General features: G+C 38.8%; 1 protein-coding gene across 5 annotated transcripts in view; it reads right to left on the bottom strand.

Annotated features, from left to right (window-relative positions):
- The window catches only part of LTBP1 (latent transforming growth factor beta binding protein 1), a 193,926-nt gene that overhangs the window by 161,734 nt on the left and 11,315 nt on the right, over positions 1–20,877 (bottom strand). For all 5 annotated transcript variants that reach the window (XM_030499517.1, XM_030499515.1, XM_030499516.1 and 2 more), the window contains exon 3: positions 17,127–17,415. In XM_030499517.1, the coding sequence (XP_030355377.1) occupies positions 17,127–17,415 (289 nt within the window). The remainder of the gene's footprint in view (positions 1–17,126; positions 17,416–20,877) is intronic.

The following is a 20,877-nucleotide window of genomic DNA, read 5'->3' as shown; positions in this document are numbered from 1 at the left end:
TTTTAGGCTGGAGGAATCTCCCCCTCCTTTTTCTCTTTAAAGCGAAAATAACAGATTATTCAAGTGTTTTTTGGGTTTTTTTTTTTAAATGCCATGATCTAACTAAAACAGTAGTGTGTAACCTTTTGTGTAAGAGATGCACTGTCTACAGTGTAATCTAGCAAACTGAAAGATATGCCTACTAAACTCTGCACCTCTAAGCCCAGGTACACAACTATTGTAGCGTTCAAGACATGTTTTATAACATATACTGAGAAGAATCTTTCGGCTTAAAAGACTAAAGCTGGAAATTGGCACACTTGGTTATGTTTCAAGAAGGAAACTTTCTTTTGCCAGACTTGAAAAGGAGTAGATTTTAACATTTTCAGCTTGGAAAAGAAAAAAAGATTCTATTTATGATCACACAACTTAAAAAAACAACAACAACAACAAATAACATACAAACAGCCAAGCAACCGGCAGCTTTATGTTTTAAAACTCTAGCATATCTTAGTGTGGACACTTTGCTCATTTAAAGAAAATTAAATTAATTGAAAATGTTGTAGAGTGTCCATGAAGCACGACATTTTCAAGAAGGGAGCACAGCCAATGAAAGCAATGAAAGCTCATTTTAAATTAAGAATCATCTGCTAGTTTCCACAGCTACTTCTTAAACAATTGTAAGCTCTATCATTTCTTAGAACAACCTTTTTTACTATGGATAACTTTAAAATGGTTGTTCTCAGAAAAAGCTACTTGAAAGCATTTACAAAAAGGTATGATAATTAAAAGTGGCATCTGTTTTAAACTTTTAAAAAAGACAAATACTGCGTTTTACTATGAATAACTTCAAAATGGCTGTTCTCAGAGAGCTACCTGAAGCACGATAATTAGCAGTAGTATCTGTTTTAAACTTTTTTAAAAGACATAAGAAGAGTTAAGTGCAAACAAACAGCTGATAAAACATTTACCTTTGTCATAATATTATTACTAGTAATACAGTGTAAGCCTTAGATACTTCAACCAGGATTCCAATCTTGCCATGTGAAAAAAACTTCACACTTCAAAAACACACTTCAAAAGTACACAGCAAGGCAGAAATTACAGTGTAAGGATCAAAGGCCAAATACACACTGCAAGAAATAGGAATGAAAGAAGAGGAGCTTCAAGAGAGGAACAAACTTCCCAAAGTGAAAATCTGTCACCAAACTTCCCCAAAGTAATTTTTATAAATAATTTGTTTCATTTCAACAAGGACAACGTAATACAAGTAAATATCAATTAAACAGAGAGCAGCTATAACATCCTACCCTGGTGCAAATAAACACGCATCACACAGAAAAAGCAGCTGCAGTTCATGTTACACGACAACATGTTGAACAACGTGTTGGACAGGTCTAATATTTGACCTGGTCTAGTGGAAGGTGTCCCTGGCAATGCCAGGAGGGGTGGAATGAGATGATCTTTGAGGTCTTCCAACCCAAACCATTCTATGATTCTATGAACATCCCACCGCACTGCACAGAGCAACCCAGATGGTGTGTAAGTTAAAGGAACTCTAGGTCTCTGTCCATACTTGCCAGACCTTGTTAGATTCTACCCTTAGAAAAAGTTAAAGCACTCATTAGAGAAGCCATGCAGCTTTACACAGTTACACTGTTTCACTTCATATTCCACCAGAGAATCCAAGTAGGCTGAAGATTAACTCCCATGACATCCCCAAAAGGAGCTTTGCCATAAAGTGTGCAAACATTTCAGGAAAAAACTAATTCGTAACAGAGCGCCAAGAACTTTCCTCTCTCTTGGTTGAAGGTTAAGAGCACTAATAGCATCGCACTCAAGAAGAAATGGCAGTGTCCACACAAAACAGTTCTCCAAAGATGTGTTACGAGCCTGAAGGAAAAAATGCAGGAAGACTATGAAGAGAGTGCCTATATCCTCTCAAGACCTTGATCGGCCAAAGCAGCCAGAAGTAAAACCTGCTCCCTTCCAAAAAATGGCATGCCAGCTATAGAAACGTGAAACTGAAAAAGGGGTGAAACGCCATCCCTTCAAACAGACTAGCTACTACAGAAAGGACTGACAGACTGACTACTCTGGAATCACCCCCCAGATGATTGACTTACCAGGAGCACTGCACACAGAATCAACAGTTCCCCTCTACTCTTTCAGTGAAAGCAGAATTTGGCAATGCAGGGGAGGAAGGGAGAGGGAAAAAAAATAGAGGAAAAAAAGTAACTGAATTTATACAACTCTTTCCTTTTACAACCTCATTCTCTTTAGTCTTCATCACCTGAATTCCCATTAGAAATGTTGTGAGTGTACAGCTGTGGGTTACATCTCTTTCTAATCTCACTTCCAGAAGCACATCAAAAGATGATCGAATTTAGGAATTCACTGGATTTCTAAATAGTCCATCAAAAGAAAAGAAAAGAAATATATAGATACAGCCCTCCAGGGTGCAAAAGAAGGAAAATGCTTCAGGATGCAAAACACACTCTGCAGTGAGAAGCTGCTGGAATAGTGAAAAGGGGGATGAGGGAGAGTTGGCTTCTTGTTAAAGATCTGCATGTGTGCAACAGCTGGAATTCCCAAACAGGCATTATATAATAACAACGACAGCTGTTTAAAGCAGTAAGGAGGCACAGCTGGGACTGTGGTGACCAGCAGTTGTCCTCCACTTTAGAGCTTCAAGGTTCCAGTGCAGGAATAGGAGACACACCAGAGTTTTTCCTACAGTAAATAAATGTATAGATCTGTCTCCTTCACCACAATTATTAATTTGATAGTGGCATCAATTCAATAACCATCCTTGTCCACCATGCAGAAACCAGAACAGAATCCATATCAAAGTAGTAATTAAGATCAGAGAATTCATCAATTGCACAGGGCTTATACAGAATCATAGAATACAACTGCTACCTTTCCCAGAAGCATTTACAGGCTATAAAATATGAAACAGTTTGAGGAAAGAGCTCTCCCAGAGTAAAATCTGTTCAAAGGTAAGTTGGTTTAACTTTTTACTCCCCAAAATTGTCACATTCTAAAAGTACTTAAAAAAACTTCAAGCTAAAGCTATCCTAGACTCAGATATTGCTGTCCAGAGGTGATCACTGAAGACGATTACCAAAGAATTAACTTTGCTTCAAAGTGTTGGCATGTGGCTCACAGAGCAATTGAGCAGCATCCTGAGGGGGTGTGGAATCACAGTGAGACTAAAAGGAAGTATTAAGATTGTAAATTTTCTAATTATGGAGCTGACGTAAAGGAAGCCATGAGTAGTGCCTACAGCTTGAAAGTTTAGATCTTGTTTGACTGCTTCCCGTATCACAACTTTAGACTAATTCTTAAGAATTTAACATTCTTTGTTATAAAAATGTTTTAAATCATGTATATTATAGAGAAGTATTTACTTTTTTCTGTGTTATCATGACCCTAGCTATTGAAAGGACAAGGGGCAATAGTTTTAAACTGAAAGAGGGATGTAAGGAAGAAGTTTTTATGATGAGGATGGTGAGACACTGGCACAGGTTGCCCAGAGAAGCTGTGGCTGATCCATCCCTGCCAGTGTTCAAGGCCAAGTTGAACAGGGCTTTGAACAACCTGGTCTAGTGGAAGGTGTCTCTGCCCATGGCAGGAGGGGGTGAAACTGGATGGTCTTTAAGGTCCCTTCCAACCCAAACCATTCTGTAAGTCTGTGGAAGTACTGAATGACAGTGCATTTTTCTAATGCTACAAAGCTTGGCACTTTTTGCTAACAGTTTGCATAAACATGGGGCCAGAGAGGTCAACAGTTTTAGTGCATGGCTCAGAAAACGGCATAAACATAGGTGACTGCAGAGTTGTCAGAAACTGGAATAGAGAAAGCTCTGTGGAAGACACAACTCAATTTAAAGCTTAATGGAACAAGGTTGATGGCACTTAAAAATACCATAGGAGAATTTTTAAACTGGAGACTGGGAAACAAACTATACAGCTCAATGATTTAGTGAAGTCAGCACACGCAAGTAAAGAACAAAAGCTGGTAATACTTGAAACATGTAACAGTGAGAAACAGAACAACCTGTATGTTTTTAAATACTATGGAGGAGGCAACCAAATCAGAAGTACCTATGTTTCTAAATGAAACATTACAAATGCAAGAAATAGAATGGAGAAAGAATGACCAGCTTTATACAGCCTTATTAGGAAGGAATCATTCCTACCTTGGGAAAAGAAAACTAATGGTAGGACTGGAAAAAATCTGCAGAATATCCTGGATATTCCAATAGACCACTTGGTGGAGGAGTGATGCTGCTTCTCAAAGAGTAGCCTCTCAAATGAGATCAGCAAATTAACCACATCAATCACTAAAAGAGTATCACTGTGAACTGCAATTTTAATGCAAAGTAGAGGAAACACAGCATTAAGACTATATTACTAGCTGCCTAAGATTGTGACAGCTACCATACCACTGAAGCTACAAGGAGAGGAAACAATGGTAATATGAATTTCAATTACCCCCAAACTCTAGCACAAAAGTAAAACTTTTGTTTGATCCAACACTGAGCACCCTTTTCTTGCACCAAAGCTTTACTCAGACAAGTGGAGTTACATAGCCACGAAAAACCGTAAGCCAACTGGCTGTTGTCACCACACAGATTAGCTTCCTCCTCCTGTTTGGAATAAGCTCTGGCTGGCTTGAGATCCCAGTTGGCTCCCTATAACTTAAGTCTCTGTATCAAAAAGAGATTCTGCTTCTGAGAAACCTTTTCCTGTCAGATATACCAATGAAAACACTGAACATCCTGTAACGCCTGTTTGTGAGATCTTCACTAGATAATAGCTCAAGAGTGGATAAGACAAGATGTTCATGCAAAGGTAGGCTGCACCATCTCAGGAACATCAATAATTCAAAGTGTGGGACATCGCAGCTGAATCTCATGAATGTTTTGCATTGTGGTGCAATGGCGATAGTTTCTGTTTTTCAAAAATTCTTTCCAAGGTATCTCTGCTCTCCTGGTGAACAGAAGTCAATACACTGCTGAAAGTTCACTGCATTGAACAATACTTGACATGGCCAGATGCTACCTAGCTCCCGTACACTGAAAGGAGTCTCTGCTGAACTCTGAACATAAGTAAATTGCATACTTGCAGCCCCAAAGATTTCAGCCAAAACGGTAAAAATCACAAATGTTCACACCTGAAAGGTCTTAAAAACAAGTCGTCACAACAGCCTGGACTTTGTCCATCAAAACACCAAAGGCTTCCCTTGAGGCAGTTTGCCATACCAATCTGCCCAGTTCTCGTACCACTGTGAACTAACAGGATCTATCAAATGACTAGCCTATTTTGTAACAAAGTCATGTTTTCCTTTGTTTCATATCATACTTAAGGAAGGCCATGTCTTTAGACCCATGTCTGTTACAAGCCAATTAACAGCAAGGATAGTCAATCCAACAGAGGTAACTAAAAATTATCTGTTAGTTTGTGGACTAGCACTGAAGAGTGCAATGGCACTGCTCAAAAAGGACACCAGGGACTAAAGGCTTGATATCACTGTCATCAAAAAATCATCTCCATGTTCTCTGCCAACACAATGATCCCAGTCCTGAGGGAGACCAGCCATTTCAACTAAACAGTGACTTCAGCTCCTGCAGCCCGATGACTACATTCCCCTAAAATGATGAATGGAGGTGTTCTTGAGGGCTGACTCAGTGCCTGGCAGAACAAATAGATGAGTAACCACCTTTGAACCAGTTTTTGTTCTAGCACATATATATCAATAGCACTGCCAAAGACTACAGAAGTGAGAATAACTGCAATATCAGAATCTCACAACATCTCCAACTTACCAATAGCTGATGCCAAAGATCTTTTATGTATGCCTAGTGGTGCTGCAGCAATTATGTTAACCATGCCCTCAACTGACAGCTCAGAACCTCATTACTAATCCCAAAAATCCTTCTGACCTTCATTAGGAATAGTGTGAGGAACCAAAGCCTCAGCAGTGAAAAGCTCATATGCCGCCTCTATTTACATTAAGGAGACTCCTGTGCAGACTGCCCTGCCACACTGAGAAAAAACAAAAAATAATAAAAAAACACTGTCTTGGAATTTCTAGGATGACAGGATCAAATAGTTATCTATATTAATATGTTTAAGTTTGGGATCAAGATGATCCAAGACCGTTGATCTTCCTCAGAACAATTATTATAAAGTGCATGCAGGACAGAGTGAGAAAAAACGAAAGAGGGGTCATTTTTTTTAAGCAAGAACAACTCTCACTCAGTATGAAGAAACTCAACTAAGAATTAACTTGGCTAACAGGTAAAAAATATCTTCTAGAGAACAGCTGAGGATGTCTAAGCTGGACAACAGCTGAGAGGAACTGCACAGGAGGAGAGGTACTGTGCTCCTTGTATCCTTAGTACAGATATAGAGCTGGCTGCTAATACATCGGATATCAGGTGATTGGCTCTAGGCAAGAAGTTGAGCAGAGAAGGGGTACTAACAGTCAGCACCAACAGAAAGCGCTCAAGCACTGCCCTCTTTCCACACCCTTAGTTTTAGCTGGGCAATTTGCTGCTGCTTTACTGTCCTCATGCCTGACTCTACACATCAGCAGAGCAGGCTGGGTTTGTGAGGAGAGCTACACCAGACCAGCAATTCACAGGGGGAATGAAGGGAGGGTGGGAACAGATGGACTGGGACACAGGATGGGACATGACACATGATAAAGGCAAAATAAACATTATTATTTTTCCTTTTCAGTTATTAGTAAGAGCTAGAACTGTAAGTGCCATTTTAGCAAAATGTTCTGTTAAAAGACGGTGCTGTGCCCTCTCCCCCCCAGCTGTACTGAGCTCCACAATAGAAGTTAAACAGAAGGTTCCCAAATAATTTGGGATTGACTGTGACTGCAATTCACGTGTTTTCAATTTGTGTATTAATAATCTGCCTACTGAAGCCATAAGAGAATACAACAGAGTTCACATGTATTGATTTGTGTCCATCTGTCATTTGACGAAGAGAAGCTTCACTTCAGCATTCAATAGAAAAATAATTATATACAATGAATAAAATTGATGGTAAAAAAAACGTGTTGCCAATAAATGACATATTCCAGTGAATTCAAATCACCCTTTTCAAAATTCTGGCATCCTGCAATATGAAAATAAACCCTAAGTAGAAGGAAAAGCAAAGCTTGCCACCTACTGCCCAATGACATAATAGTATGTGCTAGTATTGTCAGTCTCCTTTTAACAGACTATCTTGCCTTTGAAACAGATTTCCCTGACACAGAATGTACAGGATTGCATCTTCAATTCTTTTTTTAATAAAACAGAAAACATGAAGCCAATGCACAAAATACCCAAAAGCAGTCTTTTCCTTTAAACCAATTTTAAACTGCTTATAGAATCTCTGACAAGCCTGAAACACCATTTATCAGTGCATCCAAACTGACAAGGAATTCCTTTTAATATCCTCCAGTGGTGCTATAGGCTTTAATAATGTCTGTCCTCAGCTGCATTCTGTATAGAGAGTAATTAAAAAAAGAAACTACAATAGATAAAGCCTATCACAAAAGATTTTTTTTCCTGTACACACATCTAGAGCAGATATTTTTAAAGCTATTGATTTCATTAGTAACAAAACAGGGCTGTAATGAAGGCTGGTTTATTGCAAATATTTCCTTTATCCTGGAAATTCCATGTCTCAACAGCAGAAACAATGCTTCTTTTTGTTTTCAAGCACAGAGAAATTCTCTTCAGTAATTACAATTCTTCAGTGAACTAATGTATCATATACAAAGAGTCCTTTCTGAATAACAGTAGGTCCTATGCTTAGAGTAGAAAGTTGCTTAACTCAAAGTCAAGTAGTCATGATTCAACTGCCTACATCTGTTTTGAGCACACTAGTAGGCTTATCTTCACATACTACATGATCTCTGCTAGACACTTCGAATTAGCCAACAATCCACCTTCTGGCCCTCCAACACTGCTCTCTAAGGCCCTATGAGATAATTCAAGGAAAATTTGCTAAAGAGGGAAATCAACAAGGATTTATTGCCAAGTCCCTCTAATAGACTACTGGCTGGTCTCAATCAGTATTTGAACAATGACATCATGAGGAGATCCCGCTTTCTCCAACTGCCCAGTGTTGTTCTTCATTTACATTCCTGTCTTATATGCAATCATACAAAAATAAAATCTATCTCATTAGATACTGATGAAGAGTACCAGCAAACGTCAACATAACACGAGTAATAAACTTCCCCTAGTAGTGGTTAGATCAGTAACTGATTACACATTGTACAAAACAATAGTTTTGGATTCCTGAAAGGAATTTATCAAAGTACAAGGATACATGTCATATGTAACCTTTATGGAGCTTAGGTGAAGTGGAAACTGCTTCTAAGTAGGAAAAAGTCTGCTTCTCAGTGAAGTATTCAGACTCTAGCACTGAATAAGAAAATAAGTTTACTAGAGTTGAAGTATATGTCTCTTGGGGTTCCTAAATCCTGACCAGAACGGACTATTCATAGATGAGAAATCCATGAGGCATTTGTAATTAGTCAGACAGACTCAATTCTGAAAATACATCTGCCTTTGTCTAAGGCCACATCATCCTCTGAATGAAGATTTTTAAACCATCTAGTTACCTGCTACACTAGCAAAATACTAAGATTAAGTAAATCCCCTGAAGAGGGGTCCTTTGTGCCTTTGTTATCTATTTAATAAGGCTATTAATAATGAATTCTCAATAGACTGGAAGTGTTAAACCAAAAGTTATACTGATAGCCAAGACATACAAATGAGCTAATAGTTGCAGCTAATTTTATTTTAAAGGGCTAAAGATCAAATATTAAGCAAGATGTCTGATACAAAGACCAAAGGCAGACATATCTACAAACATAGTAAGCCTTTTCTCCAAGTTCAATATACCCAAAACAGAGGAAAATATCCCAGGTTCAGTGATCATTTGATCATTACAACACTAAACAAACATGCCTAGACTTTTCTAAAAAGACAGAATACTGTTAAATCATATTTCTATACCAGAAATCAACAATAAACCTTATTCTCATTTTGCAGTTCTTCCTTTGGAAGTTAAAGGCAGAGATGTATTTGGCAATAGACATGAGTCTTCCAAATCAATCTATTGAGATCCATTTGCACAACTCTAAAGAGGAGGGAAAGAAAATGACATAAAACCAGCTCCCATTATGTTATTGACCATACATGGTCCAGGGGACACGGCTACTTGCAATGTTGTTTTTATGTCAGCCACATCCTGTAATCACTACTGTTGCACAGTAGTTCATTAGAAATACAAACTTTAACATGAGTGGGTTACTTTAACCTGTTCAGGTAAAAAGTGTCAGTTGAGTATAAAATTGGTTTGGTTGGTTTGGTATCATAAACGTTTGCTAGTAGAGCAGCCTTTTTAAAAGTAAATGTTCCGAATGCCTAGCAAGACCTTCTGCCACATGACAACTATGTTATGTCAAACCAAATTTTAACAATACAAACACTCTGTCCTAAAACTGAAACCCACTGTCATGCTATCCATGAAAAGCTGTGTTCCTTCAGTCCCCAGCAAGCCACTGGAAAGTTCCTCTGATTGTTTCCCAACATCTTTTGAAATAATTCCTTGATGATAAACGGTAAAAGTTTCATATTAGTACAATTAAAAAACAACAAATAAACAAACAAAAAAAAAAACCCACAAAAAAAACCCCAATCAACCAACCAAAAAAACCCCAACACACCACAAACTGGAAATGCCACCTTGGAAGAGAACATATCAGTTTGCTACACTGTAACAAATAACATTGAACACTCGTCATTAACGGGATGCTACACATCCCCATCCAAACACTGAATGGCCAGGCACACTGTTTTTTAAGCTAGAAAAAAAGATTTTAAAACCACTATGGTTTGGAATGGTGGTTTACAGTCCTCTTTTTAACAAAACTGAAGACAACAGTATAGTTTTAGAAGTAACTTACTTTCCTGAAATGCACTGCCTTGAAAGCAAAGGGAATGTCTACACACGTGGAGTAAGCCTAAAACATTCTGTCTCTATTTTGCTCTTATTAACACACACTAGCATGAACATATTGCAGTACTACTCAAAGAAAATAATTCAATAACAAGTTATGTTAAAAGTTCTGTTTACCCTGTACAGCATGTTCAATTTGCTGGGATTGTGGGAAGGAAGGCTACACTGGCATTTGGAAAAGGAATGTGCCTTTACAGGACAAAATGGATAACTGACCTGCATAAATGCTTTTCAAATTGATTATGAAGAAACCAATAACCTGAGGGATAATAGGGTACACTACAGTTCCTTGCAGCAGGTCTCTTATTAGAAGCATTATGCAAAAGCACCTCAGAATCCATCCCAAATAGATCATGATGGAAAACTAACTTTCCTCATTCCCTCTGGAGCCACCTTGCATTAGTGAACCTGTAACAAGTACATATGAGTATATTACACACTAGAAGCCTATACTGAAGGGATAACACTGCAGACAGGTTGACAGTTTTCTACCTCTTACACAAACCAGTGGGCTCAAGAACTCTTAGAAAAGCCTAACTTCTGATCACTGGAGTAAAGTTTGAAGCCTGAAAAGAAGTAACCCCCTGATGTTGCAAAGCACGCTGCTGATATAACCTCATAGGATTTAGATGTTCTTAAAGCAAACAGGCATGGCACTGGGCTCTAAGAGGGCAGATCCTAGTAGCCCATGGCTTACAGACAAAAAACTCTGAAACCCAAGGTAATGGTCTATAGTTGCAATTCAACAGCGTAGTCATGGCTTACTCAAGGATTTGTTCAGACCCCTCTATACACTCGATATTGCCAAGAACACACTTACGTATATCGGCCCTGAGCACAAACACGTGTCCATGCCTAAGAACACAGATTAAACCCCAAGTTATTGAGAAGAGGTAAATCATATTTAAGAATATTAATATGTAATATTTCGCCTAGAATTTAAAAAAAAAAAAAAAAATCATTTTCCAACATATCATCACTGGAATTATGCTTCAGTTGCTTCCAGCTCCAGCTTCCCTGTGTAGCCCAAGAGAAGAGATGGTCTTTCCTCCTGTAGAAGGAAGGCAGTGTATCATACAAGTTCCTGGCTTTGAAAGGAAAGAGTATCACCAACAGAGAATGAAAAGAACTGAACCACAACTTTCTGAAGTTAAGAAGTCATCACAAATTTTCTAGTTTTAGCTACTTGTTTAGTTATTTTTGACTTCTATGAAGAGATGACTAGCTCATCATGGAAGGAGCATGATGAATCTTTGCAACTTGGACTTCAGCAAGGTGCTTGACACAGTTGTCTGCATATATAAAAAATCGTAAAATATTGATAACTGGATTATAGAAAGTGGGTGCAAAAACTGCCTGGCTGAATAGGTGGTACTTAGTGATAAAAAATCCAACCCGCAAGAGGTTGAAGAGGTTGAACTGTTTTCCCTAGAGACCAGTAGTGGTTGTTCAACAACCAGTTCAACAACTTTATTAATGACCCAGATAAGGGGAAAAATGCAGTCTCTGCAATCATACAGACTGCCGATTTTGAGGAATGGTTGTTACTGGAGACCTGAGAGATTTTGATAGGCTGGAGAAATGGGCTGACAAAGTTCAAAGGCAAGCACAAAGTCCTGTCTCTGAGATATAGAAACTCTGTCCGATAGTGCAGGTTTGGCACTGAAATGGCCAGAAAGCAGCCCTGCAAAAAGGAGTCTGGGGTCCTGGTGGACAAGCTGAACATGAGTCAGCAGCATGACCCCATGCTAAGAATGCCAATCATATACTGGGCTGCATTAGCAACAGCATAGCCAAGCAGGTCAGGGGAACAATTACTCTCTCCATCTGGCACTTGTGAGACTGCATCTTGAGTACTATGCCAGTTAGTTTCCCCAAATCGAGGAAGATACTGGCACAGTGGAGCAAGTGCAGCAGAAGGCCACCAGGACTGTCAGGGACTGGAGCACATTGGAGAGATTGAGGGAGGTGAGCTTGTTCAGCTCTAAGAAAAGGCAGTTCAAGGGGTAATACTGCAATCCCCAACAGCCACTTGAAAATATATAAAGATTGAACCGATCTTCTTACAGACATATAACAAATATATACAAGGATAACAATTAATGAGCAACAATGGAAATTTCAACCCCATAAGCAGAATTTCTTCTTTCCCCTGAGAGTGGCCAAGCGCTGCAAGAAGAGTCCAGAGATACTGTGAAATCCCCAGCGTTGCAGCCTTGAAAACATTCAAAGGTCAATCACACAAAGCCCTGAGCAACTTTTTATAGGTGATCCCTCTTTAAACAAAGGGTTGGACCAGATTGCCTCTACTTCCAACCTAAGATCTTCTATGCTTCTAACACCAATACTACCCCAAAATCCTTGCTTTCCTTAAAAAGGTTTCTTAAAAAAATAATTAAAAAAAAAAAAAAAAAAAGCAAGGTCTTTTTGAAGAGAAGTCCAATATTCTGTCAAGAGCTTCCATATAGTATTTTTAAACAGACCTCACAGTTAATTCAAGTATAGGGCTCTTCTAACTAAAAAGTAGTCAGGTTTTTCTTGCTCTGTATCTCTTTAGTACAAAAATCTATCATAATGGTGATGAAAATGGATGTCCTCCAGAAATATTTACTCACTCTAGCTATTAACCTTCAAAAACCATTTCTCTAATGTTTCCTAGATCATCACCTGCTCAGTCATCACATAAACCAATCTTAGAACCACATGTTCTAAACAATAAATTACATAGTCAAAGACACAAAAAAATAACTAGTAGATAAGACAGGAATAACTAAGATCAGTCTATTATATTTTACAGTAAACCTCAGCCAAAAGTTTGTGCAACATAAAGTCAACAATCTTTACAGATTATTTTCATATATATGTAAATATATAACTTACCATTATATATTATATAAAGAATATATTCTATTTTCAGTTATAACTGTCCTACATTGCTGATTTCAGTAGAGTCACAACAGCATGACCAATTCTTGTCTGTTCTTTTTTTTTCTTCCAATCTAAATTCATATTAAGCTTACAACAATACCTAAACATTTGGGAAATACTGGAAAAAATACTACATCCTTGAACAGAAGTAAAAAGAAAACACGGTTTTAAGACATAGTTTGATAGCGGGTGATACACCTGCCTGTAATACCACAGGACTAGACTCAGAGATCCAGGAATAAAGGTGGAGGGGACCTCTTAGGAAACATTTCTAGGTGCATCAGACACACAAGTCAAGTCCGAACCTGTCACCTAAAGTTTGTGCACCCACCTCTCCTTTGATGAGCTTTGCTTTGCCCAACGCAGAAGCAAACTTTAAAATCTCCACAGCTAAGTCCAAAAGAGGCTGAAGGAACAACACTGTGATGCTGCAGTGTACTACTGAGTTTCAGTTGGTTGATGCTGTGCTCCTTCTGATGACCATTTCCAATATTTTACTAGAAATATCTCTTAAAAAAAAGAATTAAAAAGTAAAAATTCTGCTTCCACAGCTGGTAAATGCAGAAAATCAAACTGTTGCCAGCAAGTAAGAGAATGAGATGTGAAAGGGACACCCAGAGTTACTGGAGAGCTACCACAGGAATTCAGGACTGCAAATCACGTCTGTTATTGAGATCAGAATTCCCAACAGGTTCCTGATAATAAGATGCAGATTTTTGCTTCTGAGACACCACCTGGTCTCAATTACAGCCATCCACATCTTCTGCTAACATTCTTCTGAGATGAGACCTTGTACCTGAAAGCATCCATCTTCAGCCCAGGGTTATGACAGACTTTGCTGGTGCTAAGTGCCTGTGTTCTAAATCCAAGATATTCCAGGTAATTAATCTCTTTCCAGGTTTCCTTCTGTTCAGCACCATGTTCTTCAAAAACGGATCTCTGGGAAGAAATTGCCTGCTTCCCTAAATGTCATTGCCACCATGATTCTAAGAAAACATGTAAAAAGACATCTCAACGGCTGCAGCTGGAAAAGTTGCATTCATATATAAAACAGGGGAAAAAAAAAAAAAAAAGAAATAAAAATCAGAGGATGGCAAAACAGAAGTGCTGTAGAGATGAGCCTCTCCTAGGAGCTTAATTTGGTGTTCCAGGTCAGGTTGTGCCCTGACCCTCAGCAGTCCTTGACAGCTTTGCATAAAAACAGTGTCTAGATCAGTACACCAGCCCTGCTGACAATGGACGATTCCACTCCTGCCATAGTTTTTCCTATGTTTCTAGGAGTGGGAACAGGAAAAAGCCATTCCAAAAATATGTGCAGAGCCTCACACAACATACAAGATCACAAGACATTCAGAGAGGAACTGAAGCAGCAACTAGCCCATTTGCTCTGTGCCAATGCTAAAGACCTGACCTCAGAAGGATCTTTCAGCCCTTTAAATTGCCCTAACAGTCTACACAAGAACTAAAACTACTGCTGCACTTCTTTCAACGGTTGGATCTACACATCCACCTTCTGCTGCTGCACTTTATACAACTGCTTCGGTTTGTGAAACAGCCCGTTTCCTCTCCATCTCCCACTCCTGTGTCTGGCTCCTGCCAAGGTTGTAGGCTGGCTTTCCCACGACTCCAAAGACTAAGTTTTTCATTTCTCACTCTATGATTAAGCTGGCTGAAACAGATTTATCCTCACATGATCTCAAAGACTAACAGTCTTCTCTACCTGAAAAGGTCTATTTATGCCTAAGAAAAAAAAGTCAGGTTGAGCAGGGTCCCATGAACTACAAAGCCCACCTGAGAGAACACTGCTTCTGGAAGCGTGCTGAAGCACTTTGGATAGCAGGTAACAGATGACAGGGGTTGTTAGTCTGAAGCTGCTTCCTTGACATCTGGGAATGTCTCTCATGCAAGCAGGAACTGAGATTTTGGTGAAGCACAACATGCTGTAGGTACCTTCTAGAAACACTTTGAGCATCATAGCCTAGCAACCAGCACAGTAGCATTAAAAAAACTGTAGTTCATCATCTTCTCTTTTCATAGAAGAGGAACCCTTTATCCCTGGATTCTGCTTTTCCAGGAATAATGGAAAATAAGTCTTCTTTAGGAGGCAGCCACAAGCCTTTTAAGCAGTTTCAGAATGTTTGGAAGACAACAGATTTTCTTCAGGCAAGAATGAACTGCATTCTTTCTTTGGGTTTGGGGTTTTTTTTCTTTTTTTTTTTCCTTTTTTTTATACCCAATTTGAATAACTGGCCTTTATCACAACAGGAAGAAGAATTCATTGAGAAAGTTTGTGCATGGAGGAATGGAGGAAAAAAAAAAAAAGACATAGTACACACTACAGAAATCAGTACTGATAAGACAGGAATTGTCTGGCCTCTTTGTACTGATATGCTGTACTGCATGTTGTGGGGCTAAGCAAAGAAGGCAGGTGCTGAGGATTAGCAGTCCTGCTGGTCTGGATGGGAAGGAGCAGTAAAAAGCCTGCTGAATTTACTGGTAATTCCCCGCTTTGTATTAGTCACTTCAATAACTCTTGCTTCACTGACAAGGCTGCTGGGGAGGGACTCTTCCTTAGGGACTGTAGTGGTAGGACAAGGGGTAATGGGTTCAAACTTAAACAGGGGAAGTTTAGATTAGATATAAGGAAGAAGTTCTTTACAGTGAGGGTGGTGAAGCACTGGAATGGGTTGCCCAGGGAGGTTGTGGATGCTCCATCCCTGGCGGTGTTCAAGGCCAGGTTGGACAGAGCCTTGAACCACGTGGTTTAGGGCAAGGTGTCCCTGCCCATGGCAGGGGGGTTGGAACTAGATGATCTTAAGGTCCTTTCCAACCCTTACGATTCTATGATTCTATGATTCTATGACAGGGATGAGACTGGGCTTAGAGTACTATAAAATAATAAAATTGGGTAGCAATTTCTCTGTCCTTCAAGACTGTGGATTTAATTGTTCCTAAAGCCTACCCTGCCCCAACTTCTACCTTTCTCAAAGAACATACCAGCTTAGGGTTTAGAACTCCAAGGGAACTCAGCTAAGTTCTACCTCCTATAACACAAGACATGTACAAACCCAGTTTTGTTTGTGGCTCCAAAGTTAGATGAACTAGGACTTGGAATTGAAAGGGTTTAAGAGGAAAGAACCTGACAGAGAGGTTACTGGACAACAGCAAACATCACTGGCAGTGCCCAGTGATCTCTATTTTCAGCTTTGGAGAGGGGTGGCAGGATGTACTTTGTTGCCAAGAGCAGGCTTCTATGATCACACACCACCCTTCTGGGTTCATTTTTATAGTTTTGGGCACAGGAAAACACTGTTTATTTCCCAGTCCTAATTATCTTACTCCAGAAGCTAGAAGCGAGAGAGACTGCACCCTGCCTACAGCTATTCAAAAGCAACACCTGCTACAGGACAGAAACACTTTTTTCACCGAGTCCACCTGAAACTAGAAGGACAGTACTTGCAGCAGACACCTAAAACTGTCCACATTCAACTTGACTGCCTCACCTCCTGTGCACCTGCCTACGTCCATATCAAACGCAGCCCCGAATCAAGTTAAGGTCAGACACATCAATAAAAATATCATCATAGAGAAGTTTCAGGTGCACTTGAAATATTTAAACTAATGAAAGCAATACCAAAGTCTGGCTAGATCACTAGCTACTGAAGAGGCAGAGAAAAAATTCAACAAAAGGAGTGTTTCCTTGCTACCTATGACAGGCAGATACAATCCTGAACCTCAAACACAAGCAAGCAGAAGTATCCACTGCAATAGAGCCCTACACACTTAAAGAAAATACAAAGAAAATGGAAGAAAGAAACCAGAACACAACACAAGCACCAAATCTTACTCTCCTCGGTTTTATGAGGTGTAAAAATTCCATGTCAGACTGTTCTAGGCTAAACTCAGAGAGTCACTAGTATAAATTAAGAGTAACTCCTCTGAAATTAGTACAGCATTGTCATTCTAAGTAAAATAAAGTTGACTGATACTACAGGATATTCTGTTCGGGTGAGGAGATCTGGCTCATAAGTAATAGAAGTTTAAAGATCCCTCAAAAAAAAAAAAAAAATCTGTGAAAGTTTCCAAATATGATGATTTGAAAACACTTGCAAGGAACAATGTTTTGTAAAAGTAACATAGTGGACTTCTTAGAAAGTAAAGAAAACACTTACTGTGGTTGCATTTGCTGAGGTAACCCAACAGGAGGCTTCTGCTTGATGGTGAATGCCATCTGAGTCATAGGGCCAACCTTCGGTGGGACCTGCACCTTCTGAGAGAAGGTCTGCTGGGCAGCTTGCTGAGGTATGGGCCACGGGGGAACAACAGGGCTTCGGCCTCCAGTGGAAGATGTGTCTTGCATGACTGTATCCTCGCACGAATTACCTTTTGTTCCTGGTTTACACACGCAAAGCTGCGGTCGCAGGCACATCCCTCCATTTTGGCATGGTGGTGCACAGTTAGCTAAGAAGACATTGTAAAAAGTACCTGTGAACCAACGCATGAAGGAAAATACAAACCCTCCCCACAATAAAAAAAGTTATTAATTGCTAATGTTAACTGGAGTAGGAGAAAGCAACACTGCTAAGCTCCACAAAAGATAGCATACAAGGTGGTGTAGCTTTTAAACTGGTTTCCTACATAAGACATGGACAACATGTCAACAGCTTTGAAAAGTAAAATGCAAGTGAGCTAAAAAATAGGAAATACACACTTTAAATAAAAAAACAGTTATTTCAAATCTTCCTATTAGTGGCCTTTTACATTCCCCTTCCTTCCATGCATCCTCCCTCCCCATACTTTAACAACCAAACTGCACCCAGTGAAACAACATTACGCAGATTATAGAATTTTACTACTGATCCAGGCTTAGACTCATTCTATTACTATTTAAAATCACAGATCCCCTACAGATACCTAGTGGGGACATTTATGGTCACACTACAGATGACCAAAATGATGGAGAAAAGTATAAAGAGATTCAACCCTTTCCCCTCTAAAACCCAGATGAAATTCCCTACGATATCACCACTTTAGTAACATAAAAAAGGAGACACAAACTTGTACTACAAAGACATAGCTGCACCTAGAGTTACATTCTTTGAAGAAACAGGCAGGTGCTTATGATTATCGGAGCTAGCTTCTATACATTCTTTGTACCGTCAGTGAAAAGGGAGCAGATTCTTCAAAAGACAATGCACTTTCAGATATCTGCCTTCAGATAGGATTAATTACACTGTGTTGCTCTATCCACTGACTATATAAGGAGTCTGAATAATCAGCCTAGACACAACACCCAGCTCGTAGACCTAGTTAACCCAGAATCAATTCCATTCTGAGTGAATGAGAAACTTTGAGAGGAAGCAACTCCCACCAAAAAAAAAAAGGGGGATGAGGGGGAGGAGCAAAAGCAGTTGCTGATTATATGTACACGTAACACTGCAAAGGTATGCCTAATTTGAGGATTTACTTTGAATGCTTAAACTTACAATGCTATCGTATTTAAAGAATGTTAAAATAACACAAAGATAGCAAAACAAATTAATTCTCTTACCCAGAGAACACAATTTAACAGTAGAATACAATTCTAATTAAAATAGTTATCAAATTGATTTCTTCATTAGTCCCATTAGAGATGGCATACAATGAAGCATTTGTAAGAACCACTGCTGAGCTACTTTACTCCTACAAGCTTTGGATATTGTTGCTGGATATTGTTCAGTTTGGATCTTTTAACTCAGACAAAATTATATGCCAGATCATAAAGTATACAGGTTTTACTAACATAGGTAAGACCATATCTTAAACCATAACATGTGATTCTGCACCATATTCAAGAATATCCATTTGCACAATTATTTTATTCTTTAAAAAAGTCAGTCCACAGTCCTCATCCAAATAAACTGGAGTACTTGGCACTTAAATTCATTTTAATACATACATTTATACATAAAAATAAAGCACACAAGCATACATATGAAATAACTTATTAGGATAGGACTGTGTTAATTTGGAGAACTTGTTTGCCAACATACAATACCATCTGATAGAGATATATCATGAATACCACCTGTAGATGACACTAGAGTTGCCCTCAACTTTAACTTGAGCTTTGCATGGGGTTCCTCTCACATGTAATTCCCTCTTCCATGTTTTTCAGCAACATATCTCCTTCTCAATACTACTTAGCTGAGCTAGCTTAATTGCATATTATGCATCTCCCTGGCAACAGTAAGGTAATCATTTGCTTACTTACATTTTTGTTTATTTTTCAGGCTATATTTTGTCTTTGCTGAAAAGCTGAAGACCATTTTCATTGTAAACTTCAGCAGCTGTAACTTTCACTGTAAGCTTAGAGCAAGCATATGTTTTAATACCGAAGCCAACTCTTTTTTCCACCTGGCTTTTAAGACCTAGATTTTGCTAAGAAGAGTAAAAATCTGCTTATATGAACATGACTGAAATTAATTATATCTTTGGAAAATAGAGTCAGAAGCCTTAAATTCTCAATTTTAAGGCGCTCTGGCTTTACAGAGACTCCAAGATCAGAACAGTGACCCCATCATGCTGATCATCTGTAAGAAAATGTGCAAAGATCACAGTGAGACAGTTTGGGCACAGAGCGCTTTAGAAAAATATCACATACAAAATTACTTTTAAAAAATCATCAGGATTTTCAGAAGTCCCATTTTCACAACATTAAAAAAACCACAATCATACTGATCATGTATTTCTGGAGATTTATGGACATGCATCTATATTAACCTACAGGCCTCTTAGCAAGATGTTTAAAAAACAAAAATTGAACACAGCAGTAAGCTAATAAGACCACCCCAGAAGTCAATATAGCATAACATCCGCTCTACTAGGACACTGATCATTGTGTATCTCCTCTCTCAAAAGCAAAGTAACAACTCACACACACGCAAAAGACAACCCTGAGAAAACCGCAACTCTTTTTTTCCTGTCTCTAAGAACCAAAGCTGTGCTTCAAAAGCCTAAGAAAACTTCGGTTTTCACTTATCAAAGTGAACATAATAAAATTGCAATGAATTGAAAACTATGCAGCTATTTTGAAATGACCTTATCTTTTTTTACCAAAACAGACTTGAAGAGTCTTAATTCACTGACAGCAATGTAAATCCTGAAAGTTTCCTCAGCTCTACATATACACAAAGCACATGAAACTCTGCAGGACAAATGGCATTACTCTAGTTGGCCTTATAACAAAAAAAGCATCAGTAGATCCAGCAACTATGTTACAAAAGACCCATTTTTTTCTCAGATCATGTGAACAGTGACAGCAGGTTAGGGTTAGGTCTTCATTGCTGTGAAGATCCATTAGATCTTCACAGCAATGCACTCTTTGATTGAAGTTGTATAAGACCAGAAAATAGCATTAAAGAATTACATTTTTTCTGGAAAGACTTAAAATTAACATTTTAATTGACATAATACAGCAGTTTGGTTTTAAAACTGTTCAAGACAGCTGCAGCATGCCAAATCTATGACCTAATTATTCTGTTTGAAGGCAACAATAATGGCACATCTAACTGCAAACACCATTATTTTCCACAAAGCTAAGTTTTCAAAACTTGGACCATGGAACTATCAAGTTTAAAACTGAAAAGGGGGGCAATATACTCCTGTTATAGGCAATAGGCTTGCTCCTATTCAATACAAGGAGGTCATGACTGGAAATTCAAAACAAAGCTTGGCAAAGATACAAATAAAGAGACCAGGCTTAGTGGGTCAGATCAAAGATCCACTTAGTCTAGTCTCCTCTCTCCATTAATTACTAGGGTGGATGCTTAAGGACAGGTGTCAGGACAGGACGACAAGCAGTAAAATGTTGTACCACTACAGCCTTCAAGAATTAAGGGCTCAGCAGCTTTCTGAGCAAGAGTCCTGGTTTTGTGCTTAATA

This window comes from Strigops habroptila, chromosome 10 (genome assembly GCF_004027225.2).
Source record: "Strigops habroptila isolate Jane chromosome 10, bStrHab1.2.pri, whole genome shotgun sequence".
NCBI classification, from domain to species: Eukaryota; Metazoa; Chordata; class Aves; order Psittaciformes; family Psittacidae; genus Strigops; species Strigops habroptila.
Note: the sequence above shows the minus strand (reverse complement) of the source record. Positions and strands in the feature narration are given on the sequence as shown.